The sequence below is a fragment of the Eucyclogobius newberryi genome, unplaced genomic scaffold (assembly GCF_026437365.1).
Source record: "Eucyclogobius newberryi isolate DKJ021-1_F unplaced genomic scaffold, fEucNew1.0.hap1 SCAF_12, whole genome shotgun sequence".
NCBI lineage: Eukaryota > Metazoa > Chordata > Actinopteri > Gobiiformes > Gobiidae > Eucyclogobius > Eucyclogobius newberryi.
Genome location: NW_027315746.1, coordinates 6642226 through 6660148, shown reverse-complemented (window position 1 = coordinate 6660148; position 17923 = coordinate 6642226). Strand labels below are relative to the sequence as shown.

Here is a 17923-nt window from a genome sequence, read left to right as displayed (position 1 = left end):
ATTAAGTCAGAATGTGATATATATATATATATATATATATATATATATATATATATATATATATATATATATATATATATATATATATATATATATATATATATATATATATATATATATATAGATATAGATATAGATATAGATATATATATATATATATATATAGATATAGATATAGATATATATATATATATATATATATATATATATATATATATCTATAGATATATATAGATATATATAGATATATATATATATATATATATATATATATATATATATATATATATATATATATATCTATAGATATATATAGATAGATAGACAGACAGACAGACACCTAAAGTACAGTATGCAAAGATGGTTTACGTGACATTTCAACAATCAGATAACGCCAGAAATCCAATAACGGTCAGATGTTTTAGTGTGACTCGGGTCGTAGAACTGTGAATGATTAAAGTTTAGTTATAGATATTGGCTTAGTGATAGATATTGGTTTATAGATAGCGCCTGTAGTGCGGTCTCAGTTAAAACACGAGCACAGATTGAAACGCTGTGATTGTTGTTTGCGTTGCAGGTTTGAGAAAATGGCTGATGAGTGTAAAAAGAGCCTGGAGCTGCTGAAGCTGAGTCAGAGTCGAGGGTCAGCGCCTCCAAAGCACCACTTTGAGGAGCGAGCCTTCCACACCGCCGGGTAAACACGCTTAAACAACACACTTAAACTCACACCGCCGGGTAAACACGCTTAAACAACACACTTAAACTCACACCGCCGGATAAACACGCTTAAACTCACACCGCCGGGTAAACATGCTTAAACTCACACCGCCGGGTAAACACGCTTAAACTCACACCGCCGGGTAAACATGCTTAAACTCACACCGCCGGGTAAACACGCTTAAACTCACACCGCCGGGTAAACATGCTTAAACTCACACCGCCGGGTAAACACGCTTAAACTCACACCGCAGGGTAAACATGCTTAAACTCACGCCGCCGGGTAAACACGCTTAAACTCACACCGCCGGGTAAACATGCTTAAACTCACGCCGCCGGGTAAACACACTTAAACTCACACCGCCGGGTAAACACGCTTAAACAACACGCTTAAACTCACACCGCCGGATAAACACGCTTAAACTCACACCGCCGGGTAAACATGCTTAAACTCACACCGCCGGGTAAACACGCTTAAACTCACACCGCCGGGTAAACATGCTTAAACTCACACCGCCGGGTAAACACGCTTAAACTCACACCGCCGGGTAAACATGCTTAAACTCACACCGCCGGGTAAACACGCTTAAACTCACACCGCAGGGTAAACATGCTTAAACTCACGCCGCCGGGTAAACACGCTTAAACTCACACCGCCGGGTAAACATGCTTAAACTCACGCCGCCGGGTAAACACGCTTAAACTCACACCGCCGGGTAAACACGCTTAAACTCACGCCGCCGGGTAAACACGCTTAAACTCACACCGCCGGGTAAACATGCTTAAACTCACACCGCCGGGTAAACACGCTTAAACTCACACCGCCGGGTAAACACGCTTAAACAACACGCTTAAACTCACACTGCTGGATAAACACGCTTAAACTCACACCGCCGGGTAAACACGCTTAAACAACACACTTAAACTCACACCGCCGGGTAAACACGCTTAAACTCACACCGCCGGGTAAACACGCTTAAACAACACACTTAAACTCACACCGCCGGGTAAACACGCATAAACTCACACTGCTGGATAAACACGCTTAAACTAACACCGCCGGGTAAACACGCTTAAACAACACACTTAAACTCACACCGCCGGGTAAACACGCTTAAACTCACACCATCGGGTAAACATGCTTAAACTCACACCGCCGGGTAAACACGCTTAAACAACACGCTTAAACTCACACCGCCGGGTAAACACGCTTAAACAACACGCTTAAACTCACACCGACGGGTAAACACGCTTAAACAACACGCTTAAACTCACACCGCCGGGTAAACACGCTTAAACTCACACCGCCGGGTAAACACGCTTAAACTCACACCGTCGGGTAAACATGCTTAAACTCACACCGCCGGGTAAACACGCTTAAACTCACACCGCCGGGTAAACACGCTTAAACAACACGCTTAAACTCACACCGCCGGGTAAACACGCTTAAACTCACACCGCCGGGTAAACACGCTTAAACTCACACCGTCGGGTAAACATGCTTAAACTCACACCGCCTGGTAAACACGCTTAAACAACACGCTTAAACTCACACCGCCGGGTAAACATGCTCAAACTCACACCGCCAGGTAAACACGCTTAAACAACACGCTTAAACTCACACTGCCGGGTAAACACGCTTAAACTCACACCGCCGGGTAAACACGCTTAAACTCACACCGCCGGGTAAACACGCTTAAACTCACACCGCCGGGTAAACACGCTTAAACTCACACCGCCGGGTAAACACGCTTAAACTCACACCGCCGGGTAAACACGCTTAAACTCACACCGCCGGGTAAACGAAACGCTTGAATCACTCACATTGTTACCATATTTTCCGGACAACAATGCATAATAGAGAAGAAAAAACATATACAAGTCGCACTGGAGTATGAAATGCGTGTGTAAGTGTGAAAATAACAAATAATATCACATATAAGTCGCTCCTGAGTATAAGTCTAAGTATATAAGTATAAATATAAGTATAAGTCGCACCCCGGCCAAAACTATGAAAAAAGGTGCAACTTATAGTCCGGAAAATACGGTAATTTCCTCATCCACAGTGAATTCATTGCATCTTTTCCCTCAGTATATTCCCAGAGCTGATCAGCACAGAGATGGTGGTCGTTATAGTCAGAGGGATGAATCTTCCCGCTCCCAGTGGTGAGAAGAACTCCTCCACATTATAAACTTTAAATGTGATTCTTGATGAATGTGACTAAAGTGTTGTGTTGACAGGGATCCAGGCCAACGACCTGGACGCCTTTGTAAAGTTTGACTTCCCCTACCCCAGCACGGTAAGAGAGTCTGGACATATTTGGTCTTTTTTATTCTCTCCGTTCTTACATTTTGATGTGGACTTTGACGTGTTCCAGGAGCAGCCGCAGAAGCACAAAACGTCTGTGGTGAAGAACACAAACTGTCCAGGTGAGAAGTGCCTTTCATTTGGATGAAACTCTGGACTGTAACTGACCAGTGACTGTGTCGTCTAAAGGTCATCTAATTACTATAGCAACTGCAACTTTATTTATAACACAATTTAAACCCTCAAAGTGCTGCAAGAGTAACATGAACAAATAACACACACAAAAGCAGTCTGATTAAAATGCCAACAAGAAAAACTGTGTCAAAGGCCAAAGTGAACAAATGTGTTTTTTTAACAAGTGATTTTATTTATTTTATGTGTGTAATTTTTTTATGTTATTGTTTGTCTCAACAGAAAGCAAAACTATATTAAAAAGGAGTGATTTTTAAGTTACTGTGAGGGGAAAAAAATACATTTAAACCTTAGAAACTGACTTGTAAAAAGCCTGAAATGATTAAAGTGCCCCCTACAGGTCGGACGAGTCATTAAACTAAAATGCAGTTAAGAGAAATATATTTTGAATTTGGCAAAAAATGATAAAGATGTTCTCACAGAATAGCACATTTTGTAGATTATCATTTCACTTCCTGTTTGCAATTGATGACATCACACTAGGACATTACCCAACAAATCTAATATCACAATTGTTTTAAATTTAACAAATACAAATATACGAAAGCGACTTTATTTTGTTGAATTAATGTTTAAAGAGTCAAAAAAGTTGTTTCTTTGTGTAAATTCTGCATAAACTTTGACTGGAATGAATGTCCTTAGTGTGATGTCACTTTCTGTCATTTCTACACATATTTCAGCGTTTTCTCCACCAATACCTGCTCGATTGGTGTAAAACTATAACTTATATGTACAACAGGTATAAAGTCCATACAGTAAATCCTACTCGTTTCCTCTCCTCAGAGTACGACCAGAGCTTCACGCTGACGATAAACCGGAACCACAGAGGATTCCGGCGCCTGGTGACGTCCAAAGGGCTGAAGCTGGAGCTGTTCCACAAAGGGTGAGCGTCCGGACAGCAGGGGGCGCTCGCGACGTCGCCTCTCGTGCTAACGTTTGTCGCTAACCGCGGTTTTCCGGAACCATCTGTTTTCCAGCGGGTTCCTGCGCAGCGACAAACCGATCGGGACGGCCGTGGTGAAGCTCGAGGGTTTGGAGAGTCAGAGCGAGATCAGGGAGATCGTGGAGGTGAAGATCCGAACAATCATGAATTAACTCTGTGTTTTCAGCCATAACGCCATAAGTTTAAGTCTTATCTTAAGTTCTGTTGTTTAATGTAGCTGTAGCAATAGCAGATTGTCCAAATGCTACTACCGTATTTTCTGAACTATAAGTTGCACCTTTTTTCATCGTTTTGGCCGGGGTGCGACTTATATGTGATATTATTAGTTATTTTCACATGACAACCACAAGAGGGCGCTCTAGGCTCTAAGCGACGCAGAAGAAGAATCTGCACTTCCTCTGGAGTTTGTGGAGTTGTTTAGAAGTGACACAGAGGAAGAAGAATTCAATGGATTTAGTGATTTGGGGTAAAACTGATGCTTTGGTAAACTTGTTAGCATGTTCTTTATGCTATAGTTATCTGAATAACTGTTCATATGTTACGTTAACATACCAGACACTTACCACAGTTCTGTCTGCCTCATGTAGCTGAAGGTGTTAGCGTTAGCATACGTCATGTAGCTGAAGGTGTTAGCGTTAGCATACGTCATGTAGCTGAAGGTGTTAGCGTTAGCATACGAACACCTATTCACCATGTTCTCTCATCTGTTATTATTTTAAACTGCATTTACAGAGGAAATGCGACTTATACTTATACTCCAGTGAGACTTATATGTGTTTTTTTCTTCTTTATTATGCATTTTTTGGCTAGTGCGACTTATAGTCCGGAAAATATGGTACTCGTATGTATAAAAGCGTAAAGTACAATGTGGCTTGTGTTTTTTGAGGTGATGGACGGCCGTAAACACACCGGGGGTCGAGTGGAGGTGAAGGTGCGACTGCGGGAGCCTCTGAGCGGTCAGGAGCTGCAGACCAGCTCCCTGAAGTGGCTCGTCCTCGACCAGAACAAGGTAAACGCTCGACACTCTGTGAGTAAAAGACGGATCGACCTGAAATGGAGGCTGAAAGCTCATGTGATGTAGAAGATTCCACGTTGTTTCCATGATGTTTGATATTACACTGTCATCTGCACGTTGTATGAAACAATACAGAGCTTTAACGTGGGCGATCTTCTCTTTCAGGTCTAGTTTAAACCTGCTGAAAACCAGTCCAAGTGAAAAGGTAACGTTAAACTTCACCGTCGCAGCAAATGTAGTAACAGTAGTATTTTTATGAACTTCCTGTGGTGCAAACTGTATGTGAACATCGTCTTCTTCTTCCACTTGAAGTAACTTTGGGTGGTTGTAGCGTTGGAAATATTGGACTTGCTTTTTTTAATGTCCTTGTTTTTATTTTCCAGATTGAACTGATGCAATCAAACCCTCAGAGGAAGAGGACCTCACTGTTCTCAGGTGTGGCTCCTTTGTAGACTTTTGCACATCGCGAGACACAAACTCTATAGACGGAAGACTGAACCTGGACCGGGACTGAACCTGGACCGGGACTGAACCTGGACCGGGACTGAACTGGGACTGAACCTGGACCGGGACTGGACCGAGACTGAACCTGGACCGGGACTGGGACTGGACCTGGACCGGGACTGGGACTGGACCGTGACTGGACTGTACTTTCCGGGTCTACAATTGACACAAAAAGTCCCAGTCCAGCTGGATCACGTCTCGTTTGCAGGTGAAAAGTCAGTGAAATGGAGGAAAGGGTAAAATGAATATTAAAGGACACATATTAGACCAAATTAAATCATTAACCCTGTTCTAACCCTGTTCTAACACTGTTCCAACACTGTTCCAACACTGTTCCAACACTGTTCCAACACTGTTCCAACACTGTTCAAACACTGTTCAAACACTGTTCCAACACTGTTCCAACACTGTTCCAACACTGTTCCAACACTGTTCCAACACTGTTCAAACACTGTTCCAACACTGTTCAAACACTGTTCCAACACTGTTCAAACACTGTTCAAACACTGTTCCAACACTGTTCCAACACTGTTCCAACACTGTTCCAACACTGTTCCAACACTGTTCCAACATTGTTCCAACACTGTTCCAACATTGTTCAAACACTGTTCCAACACTGTTCCAACACTGTTCCAACATTGTTCCAACACTGTTCCAACACTGTTCCAACACTGTTCCAACACTGTTCCAACACTGTTCCAACACTGTTCAAACACTGTTCCAACACTGTTCCAACACTGTTCAAACACTGTTCAAACACTGTTCCAACACTGTTCCAACACTGTTCCAACACTGTTCCAACACTGTTCCAACACTGTTCCAACATTGTTCAAACACTGTTCCAACACTGTTCCAACACTGTTCCAACATTGTTCCAACACTGTTCCAACACTGTTCCAACACTGTTCCAACACTGTTCAAACACTGTTCCAACACTGTTCCAACACTGTTCCAACACTGTTCAAACACTGTTCCAACACTGTTCAAACATTGTTCCAACACTGTTCCAACACTGTTCAAACACTGTTCAAATACTGTTCCAACACTGTTCCAACACTGTTCCAACACTGTTCAAATACTGTTCCAACACTGTTCCAACACTGTTCCAACACTGTTCCAACATTGTTCCAACACTGTTCCAACACTGTTCCAACATTGTTCCAACACTGTTCCAACACTGTTCCAACACTGTTCCAACACTGTTCAAACACTGTTCCAACACTGTTCCAACACTGTTCCAACATTGTTCAAACACTGTTCCAACACTGTTCAAACACTGTTCAAATACTGTTCCAACACTGTTCCAACACTGTTCCAACACTGTTCCAAAACTGTTCCAACACTGTTCCAACATTGTTCCAACACTGTTCCAACACTGTTCCAACACTGTTCAAACACTGTTCAAACACTGTTCCAACACTGTTCAAACACTGTTCCAACACTGTTCCAACATTGTTCCAACACTGTTCAAACATTGTTCCAACACTGTTCCAACACTGTTCCAACACTGTTCAAACACTGTTCCAACACTGTTCCAACACTGTTCCAACACTGTTCCAACACTGTTCCAACATTGTTCCAACATTGTTCCAACACTGTTCAACATTGTTCAAACACTGTTCAAACACTGTTCCAACACTGTTCCAACACTGTTCCAACACTGTTCAAACACTGTTCAAACACTGTTCCAACACTGTTCCAACACTGTTCCAACACTGTTCAAACACTGTTCAAACACTGTTCAAACACTGTTCCAACACTGTTCCAACACTGTTCAAACACTGTTCCAACACTGTTCCAACACTGTTCAAACACTGTTCAAACACTGTTCCAACACTGTTCCAACACTGTTCCAACACTGTTCAAACACTGTTCAAACACTGTTCAAACACTGTTCCAACACTGTTCCAACACTGTTCTAACATTGTCCCGTCATCAAAAACACTTCTCGTGTTAAGCTTCATTCACACGTGTTCGATGAATCGTGTTACGAGCTCCTCTTCTCTGCTCCGTTTCTGAGCCTCAGAAAAACACTCTGTTTCAAATGTCCCAGTTTTGTGACGTCAGAGGCAGAAATCTGGAGATTTCCTGTGCCATTTGTAAGTCTGTAAATCGTCACCAGACTCGTTTTGAGCTGCAACAGTGAATCCACTAAAGATAATTGTAGTCATATTTTCACAATCCTCAGCTTTACTTTTCTCACTCTGAAGCTTCTTACGAGATTCTATAACAAAGGCAGTGGAATTAACTTACTCAAAATGTCAAAAAAGAATAAAAAACTTTAGATTTTCACCAATATTACACGTACATATTCTAGCTTTCAGTCAGTTTCAACATTATTTGGTTGAAAATGTGTTTAAAAAGTCTCACTGCACAATATAAATACTCGTTTGACAGTCGAGCACTAAAATAATCATCAGTTCTGAGCATTTCTATCTCAAAGCGTTTTCATTACAACTCTACAAGCTAGCTTTTGTTTATGTCCTCGTTGTAATTCCCTCTGCTGCCACTAGATGGAGCGCTAACGCCAAGGAAACGCCCGACTGAGATCTAAGTAAAGCTCTGTTTTCAATACATATTCTACATTTTAAGTTCTCAAACAAAGTGACTCAGAGCAAGTTTAAAAGCCTCAAACAATCATCCGGATGATGCATATGTGTCTTTTAATGCGCCTCCACGTCCCAATCCTCCCGACTCGCTGTTCCACTGGAAGAGTTTTGTGTCGAGTTTTCCTGCTGCAACGTTCCTCTATAATAGTAATAATACTCTGAAGTGTTTGTGACATAAACTATGCACTAAACCAAAGTCAATCACTGTTGCTGAAACGCCTCGAGCTGCTGCATCTGAACGTTCAATAAAAACAAGTCAATGTTTGTGTTTGTTCAAACGACTGAAGCGACTGAAACGACTGAAGCGACTGAAACGTGTTTGAATCAGGTTCTGAAGGAGGATTGTTCGTGCCTTTTTATGACTGATCACATGACAAAGCATCTTTTGGGTTTTACAGTGCACACTATGAAAGAGAATTTGTTTCATCATGTTTTTAATTCAATTTGACCATTTGAATTGTTTTCTATTTTGAATTTCAGCCGCTGAATTTTGCAGTATGTTTAAAAAAGAATTAAAAAAGGGTTTTAATGGAATAAATAAGTGTCGACAAATCAAAATTCACCGTAAAAAAGAAGATATTCATTGAATCTCGATCATTTGCTGCAAATGTTTCGCTGCTAAATTTCACGGTTTGAAAATGTTTGCTTTGATTATTTAAACTGATTATTATTATTTATTTTTTCCTTTTGAGAATTTCAAACTGAAAATTGACTGCAAACTGCAAAACTCTGCGGCTGAAATCTAGAATGACAATAATTATAACATGTTTTTTCAGGTTAAAATAAATTAAAACAAATAATTTGTCTTTAAAGTTCGAAATGTGATGAAACAAATTGTCTTCATTACTGAGACTTTACACTCTCGATAAATCTGAACAAAGGGGATAGTTGGAAATGGTCTATTACTAATTAAAATGTTGATATTTGGCTCATTAATTTGTCAAATTATACGTATTGAATCGCTCTGGATGAAAAGCACGTCCCAGTCACTAAAATCCACTGAATCGCCAAAAGTTTTGGTTGAAACGCTGATTATTGCTTTGATTAATGGATTTGTTTAAATCGCAGGACGAGGAATGAGATTTTGTTTCATTTGAACCTAAAGTGATCATTTTGATGCAATTCCTGTTTCGTCGACAATCGATTAGTTGCGATTAATCGATTCACTTGTTTCAGTTGATCAAGTTTCTCATATAAAGAGGAGCAATTTATCAAAAGTTTGTTATAATCACGTAAAATTGTCAGAAAACTGGAAGAGCGAAGGAAAAATCTTCTGAGAACTCATGAAACCAGATTAAGATTAAATCCTACTTTTAAAATCTTTTGCAGTTTTGCCACGAACAGAAAAATAATAAACTTATAAAATGGTACTTTTTTTTTTTTACAGAAACAAATGTAAGTTTCTTTGTGCTGCTCCTTCAGTTTGCGCTCGCTAAACCTTAAACTTGTTCTATTTGTATTCTTTGTTTACATTTAGAAACATTTGAATTATTGTATTATCTATATTCACTAATGTGTTTAATAAAGATTTAACGTTCACTTGATGCCGTAGACTTCACTTTCTTTACTCCAGATGCCCTCCCAGTTCAGACACATGTAATATAATAAAACTTATGTTTTAAAAACTAATAATGTATCTGTGTTTTTTACATGCTGAGGAAAATATTACAAAATGTGAGTTTCCGGGAGAACGACCCTCGGATGAGACAAAATGTTTACTTTTTTCCTCAAAAAGCAGAGTTCAGATGAAACGACAATTTTGATTTACAGGAAAAACTCACTTCAAATATCGGTAGTTATTTTGTTATTTTATTACAGCTGCAATCTGTTTGAAATTTAATTTGTGTTTTTCGTCAAATTCCTCATCTTGTTCTCCAAAACTTATTACAAATACATTTAGAAATGTTGGTAACACTTTATAATAACTACACTTAGTAAAGCATGAACAAACACTTAATTAACAATGAACAAATAGTTTATGATTCAGGCGTAGTAATTACTTGACTAATACTTTAACGGCTAATTCCTAGACTTAACCTCAAACTACTTATTAAGCCTTAATCATGCTTAATAAACTAGTTACTAAGCCTTAATCATGCTTAATAAACTAATTACTAAGCCTTAATCATGCTTAATAAACTAGTTACTAAGCCTTAATTATGCATAATAAACTAGTTGTTAAGCCTTAATCATGCTTAATAAGCTAGTTACGAAGCCTTAATCATGCTTAATAAACTAGTTGCTAAGCCTTAATCATGCTTAATAAACTAGTTACTTAGCCTTAATCATGCTTAACTATTTATTCGCTTTGTTAAGGCAAATTAAGGTGAAGTTATCTGTGGTATCGAAATGTTGAATGACTTTAACAAATTAATATATTTTGTGTTTCTGAGCCACAGTTTTGACCTCGAAAGTGCAAAAAAGTCAATGATGAAAATAATTAAAACCTCTAAATGTGACGATACATTTCAATGATTTTAATCAGTTTCAGTCAAATTACATATTTTTGTTTATAATTCTGTATCGCTTCCACTTTACATCAATGGTTCTAATGTGTTGAGTTCTTCTGTAAAGGACAAAAGCCTTTTGTTGTAGTTTTATTTTGAAATGCCAATAAAATGTCATGTGATGAATGAATGACTTTGCTGCACCAATGAATGAATAAATGTGATGTTTTAATGCTGTGACTGTGATTGAGCTCATCAGCCCTGACCCTGATCCTGATCCTGATCCTGACCCTGATCCTGATCCTGATCCTGACCCTGATCCTGATCCTGATCCTGACCCTGACCCTGATCCTGATCCTGATCCTGATCCTGATGCTATAAAACAAACTGTTCTATTAAAACCCTTTTAAATAAACAGAGCGGCTGGTTCCGGTTGCCTTAAAAACGTAGAGCTCCACTTCCTGCTCCACTCATTTCATTTCATTTAGCAGAGTCTCGCTAAAATAAATCAATAATGATTGAACACAAAGTGGAGAGTGATAATCCCAGCAGCGTGTTCAGACCTTTCTGCAGCGTGTAAATACTTCACCTGGAGACGTCTGTGTGTTTTAAAGTTACGCAGTGGCACTTGTACGGCAACAGGAACTAGCTGGGCCTATTGCGTGTTACAGGTGCAGAGTGCTTCCTGGAGGAGGGGCTGGAAGAGGGAAGCGTGCTGCGGTAGTCACCAGGTTGACTCATCCTGGTGGTTAGGCCCCGTTCGTCTGCTCATCCGAGGAGAAGGATAGAGACTGTTCTCTCGCTAAAAACTGCAGGAATCAATCAAAAAACCACTTTGGGCACATATGAGGCACCAATAGCACTGTAAGATGGTTAAAAGCTCTGAAAAGTAGATTTTTCATGATATGGGACCTTTAAGTTATAGTAAAGTTCACAAATGAACTAAATGTATTTATCGGTATAAAATATATGATTATCTATTGCCTGCTTACCGTATTTTCCGGATTATAAGTATTTTTTCATAGTTTTGGCCAAGGTGAGACTTATATATGGTATGATTCATTATTTTAGGCCAAAGCGCGCCTCCCCATGGTACAACCAAGAACTGCGTTCACATAAACAAAGAGTTAGAAAGTTAGAGGGATTATTTCGTCGCTCTCACACCGAAGAATCCCTAAAAGCATGGAAAAGTTGCCTGCTGTCCTATAAGCAGGCTCTGCGTAAGGCCCAAACCAGATATTATTCAAATCTAATAGAAGTCAACAAAAGTAACACTAAATTCCTTTTCAGCACTGTAGCTAGGCTAACAAACTGTCACAGTGCAGTAGAGCCCTCAATCCCAGCTACACTTAGCTCTGATGATTTCCTCCTATTTTTTAACAATAAAATAAAAACAATCAGAGATAAATTAGATGAAATTACCCCCGCTATTAGCCCTGAACTAGCCCAAGCTGTAAATCTAACGTCTCATATAAATCCACCTGTAAACTTAGAAAGGTTCACAGCTGTTGATCAAGCAGAGATAACTTCAGCCATTATGTCCTCTAAAAGCTCAACTTGTGTCCTAGACCCCATTCCAAGCAGACTCCTCAAAGACATTCTCCCCCTAATTATAGACCCTATTCTTAATATAATAAATACTTCACTCCAAAGTGGCTATGTTCCACAGTCCTTCAAACATGCAGTCATTAAACCTCTTCTGAAAAAGCCTAATCTAGATCCCGACCTATTGGTAAACTACAGACCTATTTCAAATCTTCCCTTCGTCTCTAAAATCCTTGAAAAAGTTGTAGTAAAACAGCTTTGTCGCCACCTGCAGGACAATAACTTATTTGATGTTTTCCAGTCAGGGTTCAGAGCCCACCACAGCACTGAAACTGCACTAGTTAAAGTCACAAATGATTTGTTATTAGCCGCTGACGATGGACTGGTCTCAATCCTGGTTCTGTTGGACCTCAGCGCAGCGTTTGACACCATCGACCACAACATTCTACTGCAGAGGTTAGAATGTGATGTAGGTGTTGGAGGAACAGCCCTCAGCTGGTTTAAATCCTATCTATCTGATAGGTTCCAATTTGTTAATGTAAACCAGAGCTCCTCACCAAGCTCTAAAGTAATTTACGGTGTGCCACAGGGTTCGGTACTCGGTCCAATTCTGTTTACTCTTTATATGCTACCATTAGGCAACATTATCAGAAAGCATGACACTAACTTCCACTGCTATGCAGATGACACTCAGCTGTATTTATCAATGAAACCTGATCAGAGCGATCAAGTAGACAGACTTAGTGCTTGTGTGAAGGAGATAAAAACCTGGATGACACTAAACTACCTGCTTCTTAACCCTGAAAAAACCGAGGTCATTGTGCTTGGCCCTAAGCATCTACGAGACTCTCTATCTGAGCAGATAGTCACACTGGACAATGTCAGTGTAGCCTCCAGTTCTACTGTAAGAAACCTTGGAGTCTTATTTGACCAGGAGCTCTCATTTAAAGCTCATATAAATCAAGCTTGTAAAACAGCCTATTTCCATTTGCGCAACATCGCCAAAATCAGAAGAATCCTGCCTAAAAGTGATGCCGAAAAACTTATCCATGCATTTGTAACGACTAGATTAGACTACTGTAACTCCCTGCTTGCAGCGTGTCCTAAAAGCTCCATAAAAAGCTTTCAACTGGTTCAAAATGCAGCAGCAAGATTACTAACAGGAACAAAAAGAAGAGAGCACATTACGCCGGTGCTGAAGTCTCTTCACTGGCTCCCCGTCGAGTTTAGAATCAAATTCAAAATTCTACTCTTGACCTACAAAGCCATAAATGACATGGCCCCATCCTACCTCAAAGATGCTATAGAACCATATCATCCAAACAGAGCTCTTCACTCTCAGAATGCCGGCCTTCTGGTGGTGCCAAGAGTCTCTAAAAGTACAGTAGGAGGTAGAGCGTTTAGCTACCAAGCTCCTGTGTTATGGAATCAGCTCCCGACCCATGTTAAATATGCTGACACAGTCTCTTCATTTAAGTCCAGGCTTAAAACGTTCCTCTTCGAAATCGCCTATGGTCAGAGTAGTTAGGAACAGAAACATAAACCCACAGCTTTAGCTACGCTGCCCTAAGAGTAACTGTGCTGGGGGAAGTATGGCAGCTTGAGCACTATCCTCTTCTTCTTCTGACTACTTATGCTATCAAACAATATTTATTTTTTGATTCCACTTGCAAATTGTTCACCGCCTTCTTTTCTTTCTCTCACTCCTGAGGACCTGTGGACCCAGATGCCCCTCCCCTGGTGAAGTGGTCCCTGCCCTGTGTGGACGGTCCCTCATCTGCCTGAAGAGTGGGTCCAGCTCGCCCCCGACGGTCCCTCATCTGCCTGAAGAGTGGCTCCAGTTCGCCTCAGTCGGTCCCTCATCTGCCTGAAGAGTGGGTCCAGCTCGCCTCAGACGGTCCCTCATCTGCCTGAAGAGTGGGTCCAGCTCGCCCCCGACGGTCCCTCATCTGCCTGAAGAGTGGGTCCAGCTCGCCTCAGTCGGTCCCTCATCTGCCTGAAGAGTGGGTCCAGCTCCAGTCTCCTCGTGTCCGTCTGTCCGTCTGTGAGAGTCGGATCTCTCCTTCACTGGAACTCCTCCAGGTTTCTACGCTTTTTTCCCAAAGAGGTTTTTTTGTAGTTTTTCCTGGCCGAGAAGGAGAGTCTAAGGACAGAGGACCCTGGGACATCGTCCCTCGCCACCACAGACATTGTCTGACTTCATCGCCACCACAGACATTGTTGATTCATTTCTCCCTGTGGCCCTCAGAGGCAACTGTTGTTGTGATTTTGGGCCTTACAAAAATAAATTGATTTGATTTGATTTTTACATGGCAGCCACAAGAGGGCGCTCTAGGCTCTAAGCGACGCAGAAGAAGAATCTGCACTTCCTCTTCCTCTGGAGTTTGTGGAGTTGTTTAGAAGTGACACAGAGGAAGAAGAATTCAGTGGATTTAGTGATTTGGGGTAAAACTGATGCTTTGCTAAACTTGTTAGCATGTTCTTTATGCTATAGTTATCTGAATAACTGTTCATATGTTACGTTAACATACCAGACACTTACCACAGTTCTGTCTGTGCCTCATGTAGCTGAAGGTGTTAGCGTTAGCATACGTCATGTAGCTGAAGGTGTTAGCGTTAGCATACGTCATGTAGCTGAAGGTGTTAGCGTTAGTATACGTCATGTAGCTGAAGGTGTTAGCGTTAGCATGCGTCATGTAGCTGAAGGTGTTAGCGTTAGCATACGTCATGTAGCTGAAGGTGTAAGCGTTAGCATACATCATGTAGCTGAAGGTGTTAGCGTTAGCATACGTCATGTAGCTGAAGGTGTTAGCGCTAGCATACGTCATGTAGCTGAAGGTGTCAGCGTTAGCATACGTCATGTAGCTGAAGGTGTTAGCGTTAACATACGTCATGTAGCTGAAGGTGTAAGCGTTAGCATGCGTCATGTAGCTGAAGGTGTTAGCGTTAGCATACGTCATGTAGCTGAAGGTGTTAGCGTTAGCATACGTACACCTATTCACCATGTTCTCTCATCTGTTATTATTTTAAACTGCATTTACAGATGAAATGTCTGTTCTTGGTCTTGGATTTTATCAAATACATTTCCCCTAAAGAATGCGACTTATACTTATACTCCAGTGAGATTTATATATGTTTTTTTCTTCTCTATTATGCTTTTTTTTTTGGCTGGTGCCACTTATACTCTGGGAAATACGGTAATTATTATTCTTTGTTGGTCCAAAGACACAAAAATGAAAAAACAGGTGGTTCCACTTTCATTTTCTACAAGTATTTATTGTACATATTCTACAGAGGCTGATGAAGTCCACTTTGTAACGAGAAAAAACATCAACAAAGAAGCAGATTTTTGGCTTTTCAAACGTTTCCACCATCGTTTATATTTATATATAAAAAAATAAATCAAACCACAAACGGTCCGTGTCCACACTCTCGGTCGTGTAATGTCTGCTGCATGCACAAACACAAAGAATGCTACTTTTGAGTCAAATGAATTGCACCTTGACGTATTGCACAAATCTGAAACGGGACGGAAAAAAAACGAAACCGGCGCCGTTACGATCGGCTTGTTTTTGCGAATTTGACTGAAATAAAAGACTCAAACGTTAATACAGCGTTTGTAAAGCAGCAGAGACAAAATGAAGGGCAATAACAACGTTTGGTGTTTGTGTGTCGAGTTTGAACATTCTCTTTGTGGGTTTTTTCATTCTAAAATTTGCAAACATAAGTGAAAATGATGCGGCAAAAGAAAAATATCAACATTTTCAGCCCAATTCTCGTTACAATCGTTTATTTTCTATTGCATTTGAGATGTAATTAAAGCGCTCTTCTTCTGTCTGAGCATAAAAACGCTTTAAGACGAGACACAACTGTAAAAATATATACTTTTTGTTTGTTTTTTGGTCAGTTTGTTCTCAACGCTTTAATTTTCACCTGGAAACGACGACATTGTCCAATCTGCACCGAAACATAAGTTATTATTTCAGATTTATACGGAACATGGAAACTTCAAACGTTGTTTTCTCAACAATAAAAAGGAAAAAAAGACAAAAACATAATATCTGTTCTTAAAGTAACAGGAGTAACAAGATTGACAGAACGTACTGAAGGATTTGTTTCTCATTCTAAACCGGATTTATTCAATTTTAGTTAAATAAAAAATTGGCGAAATTTTCTATTTTTTTTAACAACAATTTTCTGTAAATTCTAGTTCTCAAATACCAAACAAAATGTCCAAAATCTCGTCTGTTATTATTTTTGTATCTAATATGTCAGCGATTTAAACTTGCTTTATGAATTGTGCTAAATTATATGTCCCAAATATGTGCAATTTTGGCCATTTTAACCCATTAAAAAGCCTAATTTTTGTATGAAAACATGACATTACGAAGTTAATTTTAATGCTGAGTGTCATGTCTCGCCTTAAACTGAAACAAAACCAACTAATACGGACTAATTGCCCACTTTTAACTCTCGACAACCGCGTGAGAACGTGCTAAATGATTGTCTGTCCTGTACAAGTAATTTACCAAAGTTTCTACATTTAATTCAATAGTAAATTTGGTGACGGTCAAAAAAACAACAAAAAAACAGAAACACATTAAAAATACACTTGTTCAAAAGGTCCGTTTAGTCGCACATAATCCAGAGTCGTTCCTGGTTCGGTGGAAAAAAAACAACGATGGAAGATTATGTCGATTTTACATTCAATTCTGCAAGAGTCCAAAAGACCGAGGGGGTTCCAAACTCACTAAATATCTGAAAATGTCCAGCCTGGGCACCCATACTCCGAGTCTTTCACCACATTTACAGGGTTTTTAGTGTTTTTCTTTAGCGTTTTTACATAATACTGAAGTTTAGTTTGTTTGGAGTTCAGAAGAGAAGACCTCGAGGCAAAGGTTGTTGGTTCAATTCCCCAAATAGTGCAAGGCTTTTTTTTGTGTGTCGAGGCAAAAATTAGACTTTTCAAATACATTTTCAATCAAATAAAAGGTTGAAATATGGCGACTGGAGGCTTCTAGATTTAGAATATTTACAAAGAAACTGTATTATACATTTGGATTTAAAAATGACACTGTATTTGTAATAAAACTCTTTTCTCGTGCGTTTTAGAGAGTGTATAGTCCAGTTAACAATTCTGATGATTCTGATTAATCGTGGCAGTCCCAGCTAACAATAGACTAGTTATTGATCATATAATATTGATTTAAATCGTCATTTGATACGAGATTATGATTTAAAAACGCCCAATTACTTGAGCTAGCTTAATAAAAGGTTCATATTATAACATAAAACATTGAGAAAAGATCAAGGACTGTGAAATATTTCTATAAAACGGCTTTGTAGTTATAATATTTCAACTTTGTTTTTTCGTTCAATGACCAATGAAATTCAAAAATCAACCCTTAAAACGCTGTCTTTTTAACAAAACTACCATTTGCTCCCGTTTGCTTCTCCAAAACTGCCTCACAAACTACAAAATGTACGGATTTGAGTCTCTAAATACTGATATTCCACCAATCAGAGCGTTGATTAACCGTTCTCCATTTTTTGGATTGGAATTTCGAGATATTTCCAGATTTGGTTGGACCCGTGTGACTTGGGTACGGCTGTCCAGGCTCGAAGAATGGCTTTTATCCAGTG

The 17923-nt window shown here is 39.8% G+C and overlaps 1 protein-coding gene across 3 annotated transcripts in view; it reads left to right on the top strand.

Moving 5' to 3' along the window:
- Positions 1-12079, top strand: part of cc2d1b (coiled-coil and C2 domain containing 1B) — a 37646-nt gene extending 25567 nt beyond the window's left edge. For 2 of the 3 annotated variants that reach the window (XM_072440677.1, XM_072440676.1), the window contains exons 18-26: positions 578-694; positions 2810-2883; positions 2959-3017; positions 3096-3147; positions 4001-4100; positions 4195-4285; positions 5047-5169; positions 5341-5380; positions 5559-6071. In XM_072440677.1, the coding sequence (XP_072296778.1) occupies positions 578-694; positions 2810-2883; positions 2959-3017; positions 3096-3147; positions 4001-4100; positions 4195-4285; positions 5047-5169; positions 5341-5346 (622 nt within the window). In that variant the 3' untranslated portion in view covers positions 5347-5380; positions 5559-6071. Of the gene's footprint in view, positions 1-577; positions 695-2809; positions 2884-2958; positions 3018-3095; positions 3148-4000; positions 4101-4194; positions 4286-5046; positions 5170-5340; positions 5381-5558; positions 6072-11406 lie in introns of those variants that run through there. The other variant, XR_011926050.1, reaches the window with a different exon arrangement.
- The last annotated feature ends 5844 nt before the right edge of the window (positions 12080-17923 follow it).